Here is a 15,377-nt window from a genome sequence, read left to right on the forward strand (position 1 = left end):
AGTGGCGGAGGCGACGGCAGCCTGCACGTCCTGACAGGTTGGCTGGTGTTGGGATAGGGCTCGGGCCTGCCTCGCTCCTGACAAGGGGTTGTGTGGCCCTGGCTGGCAGGCTGTGGGTGCCGTGGGAATGTGGGGCACGCAGGTTGGGGATGCCACTTGTGTCCCCGGTTTCTGTCAGAAACCAGGGCTGGGAGAGGCGGCAGGAGGTTAGAGGACATTTACACACCCACTGGGGCCGAGGGGGTCAGGGTGGGAAGCACATAGAAGCCTGGAGGCAGGCAGAGGGGAGCTGGGAGTGTGACCAGCCCCAGGCCCGCAGCTGCCGAGCTGGAGCCTGGATCTGGGGGAGGCAGGAGAGGTGTGAGGCATGAGGCGGGCAAGGTGGGGCCAGGGTCGGAGCTCCTGCCTGCCCCCACTGTGTCTGGTCTCGTCTGATTTTGGAAGGCAGAGTGTGGCTGAGGAAGACACTCAGCTCTAGGGGTAGAGGTGGGCATTCTGGGGCCACAGGAGGAGGAAAGGGACTTGTTCCTAAAGCTCGGGGGACAACCAGTCTGAATGCAGGTGGGATGAGGGAAAAACCAGTCTCGAACCAGCCTTGCTCGCTGTCTGGACGTGAGGAAGTTACTGCCGGTCAGAGGGAACAAGGGGACAGCCTCCTTTGAGGATGTCCTCTCCCAGGAGAAGGGTGACCAGGAGGCCTGTGGCATATTGAGGAGGCAGCCACTTTGTGGCTGGGTCCCTGGCACTTAGTGGGGGACAAAGTGACATGGATGCCGGGGATGGGGCAGGCTTCCCTGAAGTGGGTATTGGAGCTGGGCCAGGAGAGCTGTTCACCAAGCGGAAGATCCCTTCCAGCCCGCAGAAAGCAAGCGCAGGACCCCGGTGTTGGAGGGAGCTTGGGGGCATTTGGAGGAGGGCATGGGGGGATGAGAGTGGGTAGGGATCAAACCTCAGGTGCTCAGCTCTAGGGCTAAGAGGGCCGTGGGGAGTCAGGAAAGGAGTTGGAGCAAGGGAAGCCTGGGATATTGGCCGTTCAGAAGGTCCCTCTGGAGTGAACTAGAGGACAGACTGGTGGCTGAGAGGTGAGGAGAAAGCATGTCGGGTGGGGACGTGAGGGGGGGTGGGAAGGGAGGAGAGGGATTCAGAGAAAGAAACCAGAAAAGGTGGGGACCTGCAGATTCCTTGTCCTCCTGAGGCTGTAGCGGGGCTGAGAGAGGCTCTTGGACCCCTCGTGGCCCGGTAGAGAAGGGACAGCAGTTTGAAAACGTCTGCTACAAGGAGGCTGTTTATAGACTGGGCAGCATATCCCAATGCGCGGGGACCCCGAGTATGGCCCTTCCCTCCCACTCACGGCCAGTCCGCTCACTCAGGAGGCTCCACCGGAACAGGTCTGGGGCCTTCGGGAGGGGTCTGCTTCCATGGGTGGCAGCAGTCTGCAGAGTCCGTTTTGCCACGGGGCTTCCTCGAAAAACTGAGCAGAGGAGCCGGGAAGGGTCAGATAACCTCAGTTTCCATGTCGCCTTCCACCTTCTTCTTTTGCTTCTCCATCACCGCCTCCAACTCTGACACTTTCTCTTTGTCCTGGAGGGCGGGGTGGAAATCAGACACCTGGTCTCCGAGCCCTGGGTGCCCTCCCGGGTGGGCCCGGGAGCGTCCGCTCACCTCCAGCAGCGCACGCTGCACGGTGACCTGGCTGTACACGCGCGCCCCTTCCTCGGGGCTCACGGCTCGCAGCTCCTCCTTCTGCAGCGAGAAAAGCTGCGCGCCGGTCAGCACGCCCAGCGCGTCCAGGGTCCTGGGCGAGCGGAGGGGGCGTGGTCAGGCCCGCCAGCCAATCACAGCGCCAAGCCCTTCAGCCCCGCCAATCACGTCACTTCTGTCACGCCCTTTGTCCAATCGGAACAGCATTCTTGCTCTGAGCCGAAGGCTCCCACCCCCCAATCATAGTGCGCTGTGGGAGGGGGCGGGGCGCGTGTGCCCAGCTTTCCCGCGGAGGCAGGCGCGCCCGGAGACCCCAATCCAAGCCCGCAGTAACGTGCCAGTCACACTGCCGTTCACTGCCACCAGAGCGACCCTAGCTTTAGGCCACTCCCAAGGCTCCCCCTCTTGCGACCACGCCTCTGGCTCCCCGGCCGACCCGTCACTCACCCAGCGCTAAATCCCTTGGCCTGCAGCCAGGCGCGGACCTCCGAGGCGTCCGAGTGCGGGCTGAGCTGCGGCTCCGGGACGCGGGGACCCGGGGCTGCGCGGCTGGGGCCTGAGCGGCCCTGGGCCAAGCGCGCCTGCAGCTCTTCGTTGACACACAGCATCTGGGAGAATTTCTCTGCAGGCGGGGAAACGGGGAGAGACGGCCGACTCAGGACGAAGGGTCCTGGGGCCAGAAGGGAGACCTCCAGCGTCCTCACGATGGGCTCGGAGTCCATTTGGTCTTTCCGAACCTTGGTTCCCCTGACTGGAAAGCGAGGACAAGGACGGCTCCCCGAAGGTGCCTGCACCACTCACCCTTCTCTAGGGGGTCCAAGTTGAGGCTATCACAGCTGTCCCAGGTGGGGCGAGAGGAGGCAGGAGCCGGGGCCCGTGGGGGAGGAGGAGTGCTATTCTCCTGGAGAGGGAGCCAGAGGAGCACTTGGATCAAAGAGGGGACCTAGTCCCAGCTCCTCCGCCTTTTGGAGGTAAATTTCTGCATCCCCCCGCCCTCACCCCCACCTCCAGCTACTTCCTCTGTCAGTGCCCTTGACACCTGATCTTCCCCAGGAATCTGCCAAGACTCACCAGGCTGCGGCTTGCCCGAGGCCCCGGGTGGGGTGTCAGGATATTGTACGGTACATATCCCTCCTGCCCTCGCTGGTCCCGAACCTTCCACCACTTACGCTGGTCATCCAGGACCTGAGGCGGGTAGGAGAGGATTGTTCACAGCCTGTGTCTGCAGCTACAGCTGGGCCCCCTTCCGTCCCTTGGCCCTCCCCCTCTCCACCCCTCCACCCCCACCCCTCTAACCTCCAACACATCCCGCTGCTGGACAGAGAGCTCACTGCTGTTGCGGGCCTGGAAGTCATAGTTACATAGGACCCACTTTCCCTCAGGCTCCAGCTGGGGCTCAGCCTCTGGCTCAGGGTCTTGGTGACTGTGGAGAACAACACAGGTTGGGGATAAGGAGGCAGCCAGTCTCCCTGCTCTGGGCAGGAGGGAGTTGGTGTGAGCTGGGGTTAGAGCCAAGCAGAGGTCAACGCAGGAGGCCAGGTTAATACTGTTAACAGAGATTTGAAATCGGAGTAACAACTTGAATGCAGTTCGCTCCTTATGTGCCCGGCCACTGTGCTGCCGCACAAACTACGGGCAGTGACGTCACCTCCCTTTTACAGATGAGAACATCTAAGGCTCAGGGGGAGAAAATCACTTGCCCCAGATCACACAGCTAGAGCCAGCTGTTTACTAAGCACCTATATGTAATGGGCTCATGCTTCGGGTAGCCCATAGTTAGGATACAAACAGGGGTTATATAGCACTGACTAGGTGCCAGACTCTGCTCAGTCTCTTACATAGATTGGCTAATCTGATTTTTAACACAACCCTTGGTGTAACCATGAATTTGGAACCCCTCTCCCCCACCGCAGACCCTGTCATCAGCTATTTTACAGGTGAGGAAGTCGGAGAACAGGGACACGAGGTGGCACGATGAGGTAAAGGTCACAGAGCAAGAAAGAGGCGTTGCCACCCTGGCCCCGCAGTCCATGCCCTGAGTAATTCTGGTCTCCTGGGCACACAGCTGGATATGAACCTGAGCTCTACCAGGGCCTTGAGCTCTTAACTGCTAGCCTGTATAACCTCATAGACTTCTCTCTCTTCCAGGAAGGGATTATTCTTCTCGTTCTCCCTGCAAAGAAGGGAGGCTCAGAGAAGGGAAGTTGAAAGCTGGGGGTGTCAAGCCCAAGAGTCAGAAGCAGGGGGGAGTTCTGCAAGACCAGGCAGCTGGGGTGGTAGGCAGCAAGATTTGGGCTCTGATGCCCCAGGAAGAAGGACCTCAGCCCGGATCAGGCCTACCTGTGCAAAGGAGAGGGGGGGTCTTCAGGGCCGCGGCACCCCCTGTGTGGGGCTGGCAGCTCCCAGCACGCTGTCCCTGCTGAGACCCTCTGCCGGGGCCCTCACCCAGACCCCCCTTCTGCTCCTGCAGCTTTGCTGCCTTCTTATCCCAGGAAGCTTCCTCACATCTGCCCCCGACTTGCATGAGGACCCTGGAGTCCTGGGTCATCTATGCCCCTTATTCCCCAGGACCCTAGAGTCTGTGCCCCCATTGCTTTTTGGAATCATGAACTCAGCCCCCCCCCCCTTCGATATTTCCTCCCCCAGAGACTCAGGAGTCCAGGTCTCAAACTTCAATTTCCCCAACTTTTTAACCCTTAAAGCTCTCAGTATAACACTCCCAGCAGGAAATGAGACAAGGGCTTTAGAGCCTTGGGAGAGTGAGGGTCCAGCCTCGGTCTTCACCTCTTGCAGGGGCCCGGAAATACTACCACTTCCCAACTTTCCCAGAAACGTGCCCCATGACCCTTGAAGGCCCAGGGCTTGGCTGGGTCTCCAAGGCCCCAAGCACCAAAGTCGGGCTCTTCTGCCAACCCCAAAGGCCCAATTCCCCAGTCTCTGCCTCCAACACCTGGGGCTCTATCCTCTTAGGGACCCAGACAGGGAGCTCCCCAGGCCCTGGGAAGTTACTGCCTTCTCACAGCCTCTCAGACTTTACCCACTCCCAACCCCCTCCTCCCTCCGGCCCTGGGATCTGCGCCCCCTCCCTCCCAGCCCGGGCTCCTCTCCCTCCTCACCACCTCACCCACCTGTGATGAGCCGGGAAGACAGAAGGAAAGACGTTAAAAAGGAACGGAGTCAGCGCCAGGAGCCCCCAGGGCGCACCCCTCCTCGACCCCACCTGTCCCACCTTGGGGGCGGCACTCACCCATTGACAGCGACCTGGGGGGCACTTTGCTGCGGGGGAGAGGAGAGCAGTAGCTCAGGTAGGGCCAGACTGCCAGGTCCCGGCCCCGCTGTGTCACCTGGGCAGGGGAGGCGGGCGTGTGTGTCCGGTGCTCACCTGCCGGCGCCGCCGCTCGTGCTGCTGCTGTTTCTCAACTGGGTCCCCCCAGGCGCGGCCCTGCGGGTCAGTGGCCGGGGGCTCCCAGCCGCTGGAGAACTCAGGGCTGTACGGGGATCCTTCCTCTGGGGGCAGCTCCAGCCTGTGGCCGAGGGGCTCGGGGCTCAGGGCTCCTGGGGTGGCCTCCAGCCCTATTAACCTCGGTAAGGTTTCCCCCTCCTGTCGGCTCGGCTCTATCCTACCTGGCCCCCTTTTGCCCAGCCCCGCCCCCACCCCAAGCCGCACCCCGGCATCGAAGTCCCGCCCCTGCACCTAAGCCCTGCCCAAGCCCCGCCCCCGGCATCGACTGTATCTGCAAACACACGGATTCCACTCTAACGCCGCGCCCAGCCTCTGAATCTTCCTTCTGATTCTAAGCACATCCCGCCTCTTTTCCCCCAAGTCTCCTCCGGCTCTGCTCTTACCCCCTTCCCCAACCTACAGGCTAGTCCTTCCCGAAGCCGTAGCCCTCTGGTACAGCCCACCCCACTCCTCCTAAACCCGGCCTTTTGGTCAGTCTTAGGCCTCTCCTTCACAGGAGTTTCTGGCCTTTCCTCCAGCCGGGTCCCGGCATAGGTCCTGGGTTCATTCAATTGCTTTGGTCAACCTCTAGCTAAGCCCAGCAACTACCCTTCCCTGCCGGCCCCGCCCCTCCGTCACGGCGCCCCTCACCCCGGGCGGGTCCACGCGTCCCCCAGAGAGGTCCAGAGCGCATTTTCCCGTGGGGTGAGGTTGTCCCGCAGCAGCGCCACCGCCTCGGACGTCAGGTGCGGCCGCCGCACTCCACTTGCGAACTGGGGGCCTCCCGATGTGTCCACAATCTGCCGGGGGTGCAGGAGTGGGCACGCCATCACCTCCCCCCCTCCGGAAGTGGAACCCCGATTCCTCCTGCCGCAGGGGGTACCTAAGGATGGGGTGCCTCACCAACTGCAGGGGTCCGAACAGGAAGTGCAGCAGCTCGGGGGACGAGGGGTTGGCGATGTTGCCACGCAGCCGGGCCTGAGGGACGGGGCAGGTGCCGGGTTCAGAGCTCGGACGCGGCAGGCTCGCCGTGCCCCTGACCCCCCGCTGGCCCAGGCTGGACCCGTTCTCACCAGCAGGCTGAAGGCGTACTTGATTTTCTGAAGCACGTCCGTGTACTCGGCCTCGGAGGGCGGCTTGGCCCGCAGCGTCAGGAGACCCTCTGCAGGTGGGGGAGGCAGGGGCCCAGTGGGATCCCCGGTGATGGGGCATCAAACCTGGGCGGGGGGTAGGGACAGGGGGTAGGGACAGGGGGTAGGGACGGGGGCAGGGACGGGGGCAGGGACGGGGGCAGGGGGAGGCCGTAGGGAGAGGGAAGGTATTTCGGATGGACTGGATGCTCCGTATCCCACTGGGGGGTGGGGGGGGCGTCTCTCACCCCCAGGCGCCCGGCGCCGGGTCCTGCGGCCGCGCTCCCTGTGCTCCAGTACCCGGGCCGCCTCCGCAGACTTCTGCAGCTTCGATACGAAACTCTCCACGTCGTCGAACACGTGGTTCAGGATGTCCTGGGGGACAGAACAGGGGACGTGTGGGACTCGGGGATGTGGAGTCCGGGCCTCTCATCACCCCAGGCAAAGCCCTTACTTAGGCCGAGCGCCCTGACATCCTCCCAGGCCAGGCCGAGCCCTCGGATGCCTGTCCCTGTCCCCCTTGATCGGTCACCACCGGCCACAACCCCAGAAGTCTGACACCACCCCCCTCCCAGGAGGCAGGACACACCCACGGCCGGTCCACCCCCACGCCCTAGCCCCGCCCCACGCACCACTTCCCGCTCGGCCTGCAGACTGGCCAGGTCCGGGCCGCGGGGCCCCAGGTCAGGGGAGGCCGGGGCAGCGCTGCCTGAGGTCCCCGCCAGGCCAGGCCGCGGCCTCAGCGACTCTTCCGCCTCCGGGATGGGCTCCGCCTGGGGTCGCCCCCGGCCCGCCTCCACCGTGCTGATGACCGCGCGGATTGACGGGCGGCGCTGCGGGGGAGGGGTCTCGGCGGCCGGCGGCGGGCGGCGCTGCAGCTCCTCTTGCGTAGCCCTGGGGAGGGACGAGGGGAAAGAGCCTGGGTCCACCCCGGGGCCAGTGCGGGGGAGACGGCGGGGGAGACGGCGGGGGAGACGGCGGGGCTCAGAACCGAGTCAAACCTAGGCTGCAGGTGGCGCGGAGAAATTAGAGACATGGGGAGGAGCGAGCACCTGTGCGGAGGGAAACTGAGGCCTGAGGGAGGAGAAACGGAGGACCAGCACTAGGAAAAGTACTCTTGGAGAGGGGGTACACGTGTCTGCGGGGGGGTTGGCAAGACCCGAACCACGCTCTGTTCGACAGGCTTCCAAACTCGTTCTCTTGTCGGCGAGCGGTGGCAGCCCATTTGTCGGATGCGGAGACTGAGGCCCCACCCGTCCTCGCTTCTCCCCCCGCTCCCCGCTCCCTGCCCAGCCCTCTTTCTTACCTGAGCGCCGCGGGCCTGCGCTCCCCGCGGCCGGACCGGTAGTCGTGTAGAGCCCCCTGGATGTCCTCTCGGATCAGCTCCGCCTGCCAATCATGCTGTCAGGCCAGGCCTCCACCCCACCTACCCCTCGTCCCCGCCGCGGTCCGGAGCAGTCGATTCCTTGGCTGGGTGCCGGGGTCCCTCCACGTCAGCGCCCACACGCGGCGCCCACGCCCACCCGCGCTCTGAGCCCACCCTACTTCTTCCCCTGCCCTAAGCCACGTCCCCAACCCTGGAGCCGGGGTGCTGGGGTTTCCTGCCCCTAGGCCATACTCGCCCCGAGTTCTGGCTGCTCCCATCCACCCTCCCCCAGGTGCTGTCAGGTTCTGTCCCGACCCTTAGTCTCAGTCTCCATTCTACTTCGTCCCGGTCCCACCTGCCCTCAACCCCCCCCTCCCTTCCAGCTCCTCTCCAGGCCACGCCCCCTCCACTGGCCCAGGCCCGCCCCTCGCAGAGGCCCCGCCCCATCACCGCCCCAGCTCTGGGCTCCTCCCACTTCCGGCTCCGCCCCCTGGCATCCGCAGGGCCCCAGCCCTGCGTGTGGTGGTTCTCAGGACCCGGGTCCGCTCACCCCGAGACGCAAGCCCTGGAAGAAGTGCACGTCGGGCTGCGTGCGCTCCGGCTCCTGGCACACCAGCAGCAGCAGCAGCGAGCGACTCCGGCCAGGCAGCATCACCACGTCGCAGCGCACGATGGCACCCAGCGGGTACGACTCCAGCTCCTCCTGCGGGGCGGGACGGCGGGTAAACGGAGGCTCGGATCCGAGGATCCCAAATGGCGACAGCAGTGCCAGCTGGGACCCCAGCACGGCCCAGGCGACCCTGCGGGGCTGCAGTATCACACCTCTGATTTAACAGAGGAGGCCAGTGACGCTCCAAAAACGAAGGGCAGAGAGCTCTTGCCAAAGTTCCCAGAGGAAGGACGCGTGGGGGCCAAGAGTCACACTCGGACGTCCCTAGAGTCAAGCTCTCCATGCCTCTGCCCCTTCCACCCACGTGTCCCCTGGCACCTTGGACATGGGGTCAAGCAGCGTGACACGGTCCGGAGACACGCGCAGCAGCATCTCTTGGGCCCAGACGCGGCCCTGGTTGTCCATGACCGCCAGCCTCCGCGAGGCATCCTCCACGGTGTGCACGCCATCCTCCTCGCCCAGGCAGAACGTCACCAGGTGCTGGCAGGGGTGCGGAGAAAGCAGGGAGTCCCAGGAGGGCCCCAGGAGGGCGCCAGGTGGGCTCAGAATCCCCTGCCCCCGCCTTCCAGCCTGACAGTAACCACACCTCCTCCAGAAAGCGTCCCCGTCACCGGCTCCACCTATGGGGCCCTTTGTTTTGTTTTCATCAGAGCGACTGGCGCCTGCGTGTGTCTTCCCAGCGAGACTGGAGACTTCTTGAAGGCAGGGATTGGATCTAGTCCCTTCTAAGCACCCCTGCCTCCAAGAGAGCACCTGGCACACTTTGGCCCCTATGCACACAGGTTGACGTAGCATTTGTCCCTGGGGCCTGCCTGTCCGGCCTAACAGCCGGTCTGGAGGAGGACCTTGGCAGATTCAAGTGGAACTGACTGCCTCTGCCGGATTCCCACCGCTGAGGGCAGGCGGGCAGAAGCAGCCCCGCCTTGCAGATGGGCCAACTGAGCTTGCAGCTTCTGTTTGGAGGCCCGGCCGCCTTCCACACCACCATCTTCCCAGGCCTGCCTGCCTTTCCTCCCCTAAGGCTCCCTGCGGCAACGCAGACCCCAGACTCACGTTGACTGGATACTGGGAAACATCTGCCAGAACCACAGTGGAATAACGCTTCCTCTGCTCTGTGGGCGAGAAGGAGGATAAACCCAGAAGCCCCAGCCCCTGGCCCCTCCTCCCTCAGACCCAGAAGACCCAGCCCCTCCTCCCCGGGAGGCAGGGATCCTGACCCCCCAGCCCCTCCTCCCTCAGACCTGGGACTCCAGACCTCCAGCCCCTCCTCTCTCAGACCAAGGGATCCTGATTCCGCACCCACCTCCTCCCTCAGACCCCGCAGTACTGACCCCAGCCCCCTCCCCCCTCCGACCCAGGAGTCCAGAGCCCCAGCCCCTCCTCCCTCAGACCCAGGAGTCCAGACCCTCCACTCCTTCCTCCCTCAGACCCAGTTTCAGCCTGGGGTCTTCTGGCTCCCAAACTCACCATAGATAGACTTGGCACTTGGTTTGGGGGCAGCTTCTGGGCTGGTTCGGGAGAAAAGGGTGAGAGGGGCCGTGCGAATTGGGAGCAGATCATGGGGGTTTTGAATGCCAAGCAGAGCGGGAAAGACTTCATTGTGAGAGCAATGGGGAACCAAGGAGGGTTGTGAGCAGGGGAGGGCAGGGCCAGAGCCCGGTTTCAGGCAGGTAAGGCCGGGAGTGGTGCTGGGAGGTGGTGGAGAGTGTGGTCTTCGCGCTCACGCAGACCTGGCTTTGAACGCCCTGTCAACTACCGCCTTGCCACAGGACCCTGGGTGGGAGACTTCATCTCTCCTGCCTCGGTGTCCCTTTCTGAGATAGGAATGAATCCGTCTATAGCCTCCATCTGGTAGAGCTGTGGGTGGATTCGCTCAGACTTGAGGGCCCTCACGGCCTCAGTGACAGTTACTTTGTCACGATGCAAAGGGCAGCCCACAGTAGTTGTTCAATAAATGGGCGTTTTTACAACAGCATTAGTATTTGGGGTAGACAGACTTATCTTCTCCGTCCCCCTGGGCCAGGCTCTTCCCAGCCTGATCCTTCTGTCTCCTGCCCCTGACCTCCTCCTCCTAGGTCACCTTCTCCAAGAAGAAGTGCACAGAAGTAACGGAAACTCAGAGCTCAGCAGGAACGAGGAACACTTTCAAGTCAAAGCTCTGCTCCTCATCCTGTTCTGTTGGTCAGATCGCCCCACAATTTGATTACCTCTGTGCTGGAGAGCTCACTACCGCCTATCTCCCATGCGGCTATTCCCATGGGTCTCCCTTTGTTGTTTTCCCTGCTCACTCCAGGAGACTTGAGCCTTTGTTATAAGCAGCCCGGATTTTTTCGGCAAAAGGTCAATATTTAATAACAAGATAACGGCAACAGCAGTTGCCATGAGTTGAGAACCTACTCTTGGTCAGATGATCTGCTAAGTCCTGTTACCTTCATTTTCCTGTCAAGCGCTCAAAATTGTCCCTGTTTCACAGAGGAGGAACGGAGCCTCCAAGAGGTGAGGTTCTTGGGCCGGGGTCACACCTCCTGAGTGTTGGCAGTTGGATTTGAACCCGGGCCTGTCTGCTCTGGGCCAGTGGCTGTAACTATAGGCCGAGCAGGAAGGGGGCTGTCCAGGCCTGGGCTGGTGTCCATGCTACCTGGGGGCATGGGTAAGAGGGTGGCCGGAGGGGGCTGGGGACACTTACCCTGTGGTGGTGCTCATGGTGTGGAGAATGGGGGGGGCTCCTGCCACCTGGAGGTGCCCTGGGAGCCAGCAAAGAAGTGAGGGCCTGACCTGGCCTTCAGTACCTAGGATTTTGGCCCAACCACCTCCTTCAGCCCAAGAGTCCAGACCTCCAGCCCCTCCTCCCTCAAACCCAGGAGTCCTGGCCCCCAGCCCCTCCTCCCTCAGACCAGGAGTCCAGACCCCCAGCCCCTCCTCCCTCAGACCCAGGTGTCCTGGCCCCAGCCCCCTCCTCCCTCAGACCTAGGAGTCCTGACCCCAGTCCCTCCTCCGTCAGACCCAGAGTCTAGGCCCCCAGCCCCCTCCTTCCTCAGACCCAGGAGTCCTGGCCCCCAGGACCTCCTCCCTCAGACCCAAGAGTCCAGACCTCCAGCCCCTCCTCCCTCAGACCCAGGAGTCCTGGCCCCCAGCCCCTCCTCCCTCAGACCCAGGAGTCCAGGCCCCCAGCCCCTCCTCCCTCAAACCCACCCAGCTCCTCTTCCCTCAGACCCAGGAGTCCAGGCCCCCAGCCCCTCCTCCCTCAGACCAGGAGTCCAGACCCCCAGCCCCTCCTCCCTCAGACCCAGGTGTCCTGGCCCCAGCCCCCTCCTCCCTCAGACCTAGGAGTCCTGACCCCAGTCCCTCCTCCGTCAGACCCAGAGTCTAGGCCCCCAGCCCCCTCCTTCCTCAGACCCAGGAGTCCTGGCCCCCAGGACCTCCTCCCTCAGACCCAAGAGTCCAGACCTCCAGCCCCTCCTCCCTCAGACCCAGGAGTCCTGGCCCCCAGCCCCTCCTCCCTCAGACCAGGAGTCCAGACCCCCAGCCCCTCCTCCCTCAGACCCAGGTGTCCTGGCCCCAGCCCCTTCCTCCCTCAGACCTAGGAGTCCTGACCCCAGTCCCTCCTCCGTCAGACCCAGAGTCTAGGCCCCCAGCCCCCTCCTTCCTCAGACCCAGGAGTCCTGGCCCCCAGGACCTCCTCCCTCAGACCCAAGAGTCCAGACCTCCAGCCCCTCCTCCCTCAGACCCAGGAGTCCTGGCCCCCAGCCACTCCTCCCTCAGACACAGGAGTCCAGACCCCCAGCCCGTCCTCCCTCAGACCCAGGAGTCCAGACCCCCAGCCCCCTCCTCTCTCAGACCCAGGAGTCCTGGCCCCCAGCCCCCTCCTCTCTCAGACCCAGGAGTCCTGGCCCCCAGCCCCTCTTCCCTCAGACCCAGGAGTCCAGACCCCCAGCCCCCTCCTCTCTCAGACCCAGGAGTCCTGGCCCCCAGCCCCTCCTCCCTCAGACCCAGGTGTCCTGGCCCCAGCCCCCTCCTCCCTCAGACCCAGGTGTCCTGGCCCCAGCCCCCTCCTCCCTCAGACCCGGGAGTCCAGACTCCAGTCCCTCCTCCCTCAGACCCAGAGTCTGGGCCCCCAGCCCCCTCCTCCCTCAGACCCAAGAGTCCTGGCCCCCAGCCCCCTCCTCCCTCAGACCCAGGAGTCCCGACCCCCAGTCCCTCCTCCCTCAGACCCAGAGTCCGGGCCCCCAACCCCCTCCTCCCTCAGACCCAGGAGTCCCGGCCCCCAGCCCCTCCTCCCTCAAACCCAGGAGTCCAGACCCCCAGCCCGTCCTCCCTCAGACCCAGGAGTCCAGACCCCCAGCCCCTCCTCCCTCAGACCCAGGAGTCCAGGCCCCCAGCCCCTCCTCCCTCAGACCCAGGAGTCCAGGCCCCCAGCCCCTCCTCCCTCAGACCCAGGAGTCCTGGCCCCCAGCCCCTCCTCCCTCAGACCCAGGAGTCCTGGCCCCCAGCCCCTCCTCCCTCAGACCCAGGAGTCCAGACCCCCAGCCCCCTCCTCTCTCAGACCCAGGAGTCCTGGCCCCCAGACCCTTCTCCCTCAGACCCAGGAGTCCAGACCCCCAGCCCCTCCTCCCTCAGACCCAGGAGTCCAGACCCCCAGCCCCTCCTCCCTCAGACCCAGGTGTCCTGGCCTCAGCCCCCTCCTCCCTCAGACCTAGGAGTCCTGACCCCAGTCCCTCCTCCGTCAGACCCAGAGTCTAGGCCCCCAGCCCCCTCCTTCCTCAGACCCAGGAGTCCTGGCCCCCAGCCCCTCCTCCCTCAGACCCAAGAGTCCAGACCTCCAGCCCCTCCTCCCTCAGACCCAGGAGTCCTGGCCCCCAGCCACTCCTCCCTCAGACCCAGGAGTCCAGACCCCCAGCCCGTCCTCCCTCAGACCCAGGAGTCCTGGCCCCCAGCCCCTCCTCCCTCAGACCCAGGAGTCCAGACCCCCAGCCCCCTCCTCTCTCAGACCCAGGAGTCCTGGCCCCCAGACCCTTCTCCCTCAGACCCAGGAGTCCAGACCCCCAGCCCCTCCTCCCTCAGACCAGGAGTCCTGAACCCCAGCCCCTCCTCCCTCAGACCCAAGAGTCCTGGCCCCCAGACCCTTCTCCCTCAGACCCAGGAGCCCAGGCCCCCAGCCCCTCCTCTCTCAGACCCAAGAATCCAGACCTCCAGCCCCCTCTTCCCTCAGACCCTGGAGTCCAGACCCCCAGACCCTCCTCCCTCACACCTAGTACCCTGCCCCCCAAATCTGTCAGGGATCCATGTGTTTGGCTCCCTAATCTATGTGTACCCCATTTTCCTTCCTCTCTCCAGGGATCCTGTCTCCCAGCCTGATCTCCTTAGGGGCCCAGGGGTTCGGGCTTAGAGCTTCTCGACTGTAAGGACAAAAGGATTTTGATTCCAAGTCTCCTCCTAGAGCCAGACCCCTTCATGAGTTTCCTCAGCCACTATGACCTCGGGCTACGGGGCCGGTCCCTTACCTCGTCAGGACTGAAGGGCTTCGTGTGTCTGGACTTGGGAGTCCTGGCCCCCTGCTCCTGCTGCCCCCCCCCCCCCAGACACAGGAGTCCCCACCTCCAGCCCCTCCCTGCTAGGCCCCCTCCTCACCTGCTGGGCAGGCTCTGCCAGGCAGTGGCTGCGGGGCGAGGGGCCCAGCTGGCTCTCTGCTCTCCTCTGGGTTCCCAACGGCCCCGTCCTTCCTGCTCCCGCCGGGCCACCCCGCCTCCGCATACCTGAGCACTCACCTGGCACACACCTGGGCGGGGCTGGCGGAGGGACCCGGGCTGGGGTGGGGGGGACAGGACCGGCCTCCGGGGAGCCAGGAACTGGGACCGGCTCTGTCATAACAACCCTAGAACAGGGACAACAACAGTCATCTGATGTCACACCCGTTCACACATCAGGACTTCAGAACCGAGGGCTCTGCCTCCAATACCCTTTCCGATTCTCCTGCCCCCTGTGGGAGGGCAGAGCTCTGATTTCACCTGCTGGCGGTTCAGAGAGGGGCGGTCAGTGTGGAAGGGCTGGGATTCGAACCCGGGGCCGGGGTCTGTGCCTTCCCTGGGCCCACCTCCTGTTCAGGGTTCCTGCCTCTGCGGAGCCCTGAGCCCCCACCCCTCCCTTGGCCTCTTCCCCTAGAAACTCCCCCCAATAACCCCCTCTGGTGAGACTCAAACCCACTCGGCGCCCGGCCCAGCCCCAAATACTTCACTGATGTTAACGAGCTCCTGAGGCTTGAAATCTCCTTTAGAGAACTTCCCCTGTGCCGTGGGCCTTGCTACCCAAGCCATACCTGTCATTTCTCCCCCAAACCCAGTGAGGTGAGGGCCGGGGGTCTCCGCCTCATAGAGGAGGAAACTGAGGACACCGAGGGTAAAGAGACTCACCCAGGTCACACTTGCAGGGAGAGGACGGGAGCAGCAAACGGCAAAGCTCGGAGAGCAGGAGGAGGGGCGGGCAAGCCCCCTTTTAGCCTTGCCCATTATCAGTGTGACCTTCACCTGGTCCCTGCCAACGTCCTGCACCTGCACCTGCAGCGGCCTCCCGACAGGCCCCTGCTCCCTTCCTCCCTCATCTAGTCTCCCTGCAGGGAGCCCCAAGAAACCTAGGTCAGCTCACAGCACTCCCTGCTCCGCGCCCTTCGGGGGCTCCCCGTTTCTGGGATAAGAGCTGAGGTCTGCAAAGTCTTAAGGAACATCCTTCAAACCCCCTCTCTCCCTCCATCACTCGGGTTCCGGTTCCGGCACACTGGGCTCCCTGCTGCTCCTCGAGCCTGAGAGCCAGTCCTGCCCCAGGGCCTTTGCACTTGCTCTGCCCTCTGCCTGGAATGCCTCTTCCCTCAGATATCCTCCTGGCTTGTTCCCTCACCTCCTTCAGGTCTTTGCGCGAGTGTCACCTTCTCTGACAAGCCTGGCCACCCTATTTAAAATTGTGGTCTCTCCCTGCTCCCTAAATTCTCTCCAGAGTGTTTATCACTTTGTAACACACTATATTACCCGTTCATTTTATTTTATGTCCCCCCTGTTAGAATGTAAGCATCGTGAGGAA

General features: G+C 63.6%; 1 protein-coding gene across 3 annotated transcripts; it reads right to left on the reverse strand.

Moving 5' to 3' along the window:
- Nucleotides 1-1,277: 1,277 nt before the first annotated feature.
- EPS8L1 (EPS8 signaling adaptor L1) lies at nucleotides 1,278-14,280 on the reverse strand. Of its 3 annotated transcripts, none has more exons than XM_078439285.2 (20): nucleotides 14,075-14,280; nucleotides 10,996-11,098; nucleotides 9,777-9,817; nucleotides 9,363-9,421; nucleotides 8,628-8,789; nucleotides 8,190-8,342; nucleotides 7,580-7,662; nucleotides 6,906-7,167; nucleotides 6,522-6,648; nucleotides 6,217-6,305; nucleotides 6,047-6,121; nucleotides 5,795-5,943; nucleotides 5,084-5,225; nucleotides 4,949-4,977; nucleotides 2,998-3,124; nucleotides 2,773-2,886; nucleotides 2,503-2,602; nucleotides 2,149-2,323; nucleotides 1,663-1,795; nucleotides 1,278-1,581 (listed from the first exon to the last, which is right to left on the reverse strand). In XM_078439285.2, the coding sequence occupies exons 1-20, from the start codon at nucleotides 14,172-14,174 to the stop codon at nucleotides 1,495-1,497; spliced, it is 2,310 nt and encodes a 769-aa protein (XP_078295411.2). In that variant the 5' UTR covers nucleotides 14,175-14,280; the 3' UTR covers nucleotides 1,278-1,494. The 3 variants fall into 3 exon arrangements, with proteins under 3 accessions (XP_078295411.2, XP_078295410.2, XP_078295409.2); XM_078439284.2 differs by lacking the exon at nucleotides 14,075-14,280 and adding an exon at nucleotides 13,938-14,068 and having other exon boundaries at nucleotides 10,996-11,053; XM_078439283.2 differs by lacking the exon at nucleotides 14,075-14,280 and adding an exon at nucleotides 13,938-14,068.
- Nucleotides 14,281-15,377: the final 1,097 nt, after the last annotated feature.

Source organism: Panthera onca, chromosome E2 (genome assembly GCF_046562875.1).
Source record: "Panthera onca isolate mPanOnc1 chromosome E2, mPanOnc1 haplotype 2, whole genome shotgun sequence".
Taxonomy (NCBI): domain Eukaryota; kingdom Metazoa; phylum Chordata; class Mammalia; order Carnivora; family Felidae; genus Panthera; species Panthera onca.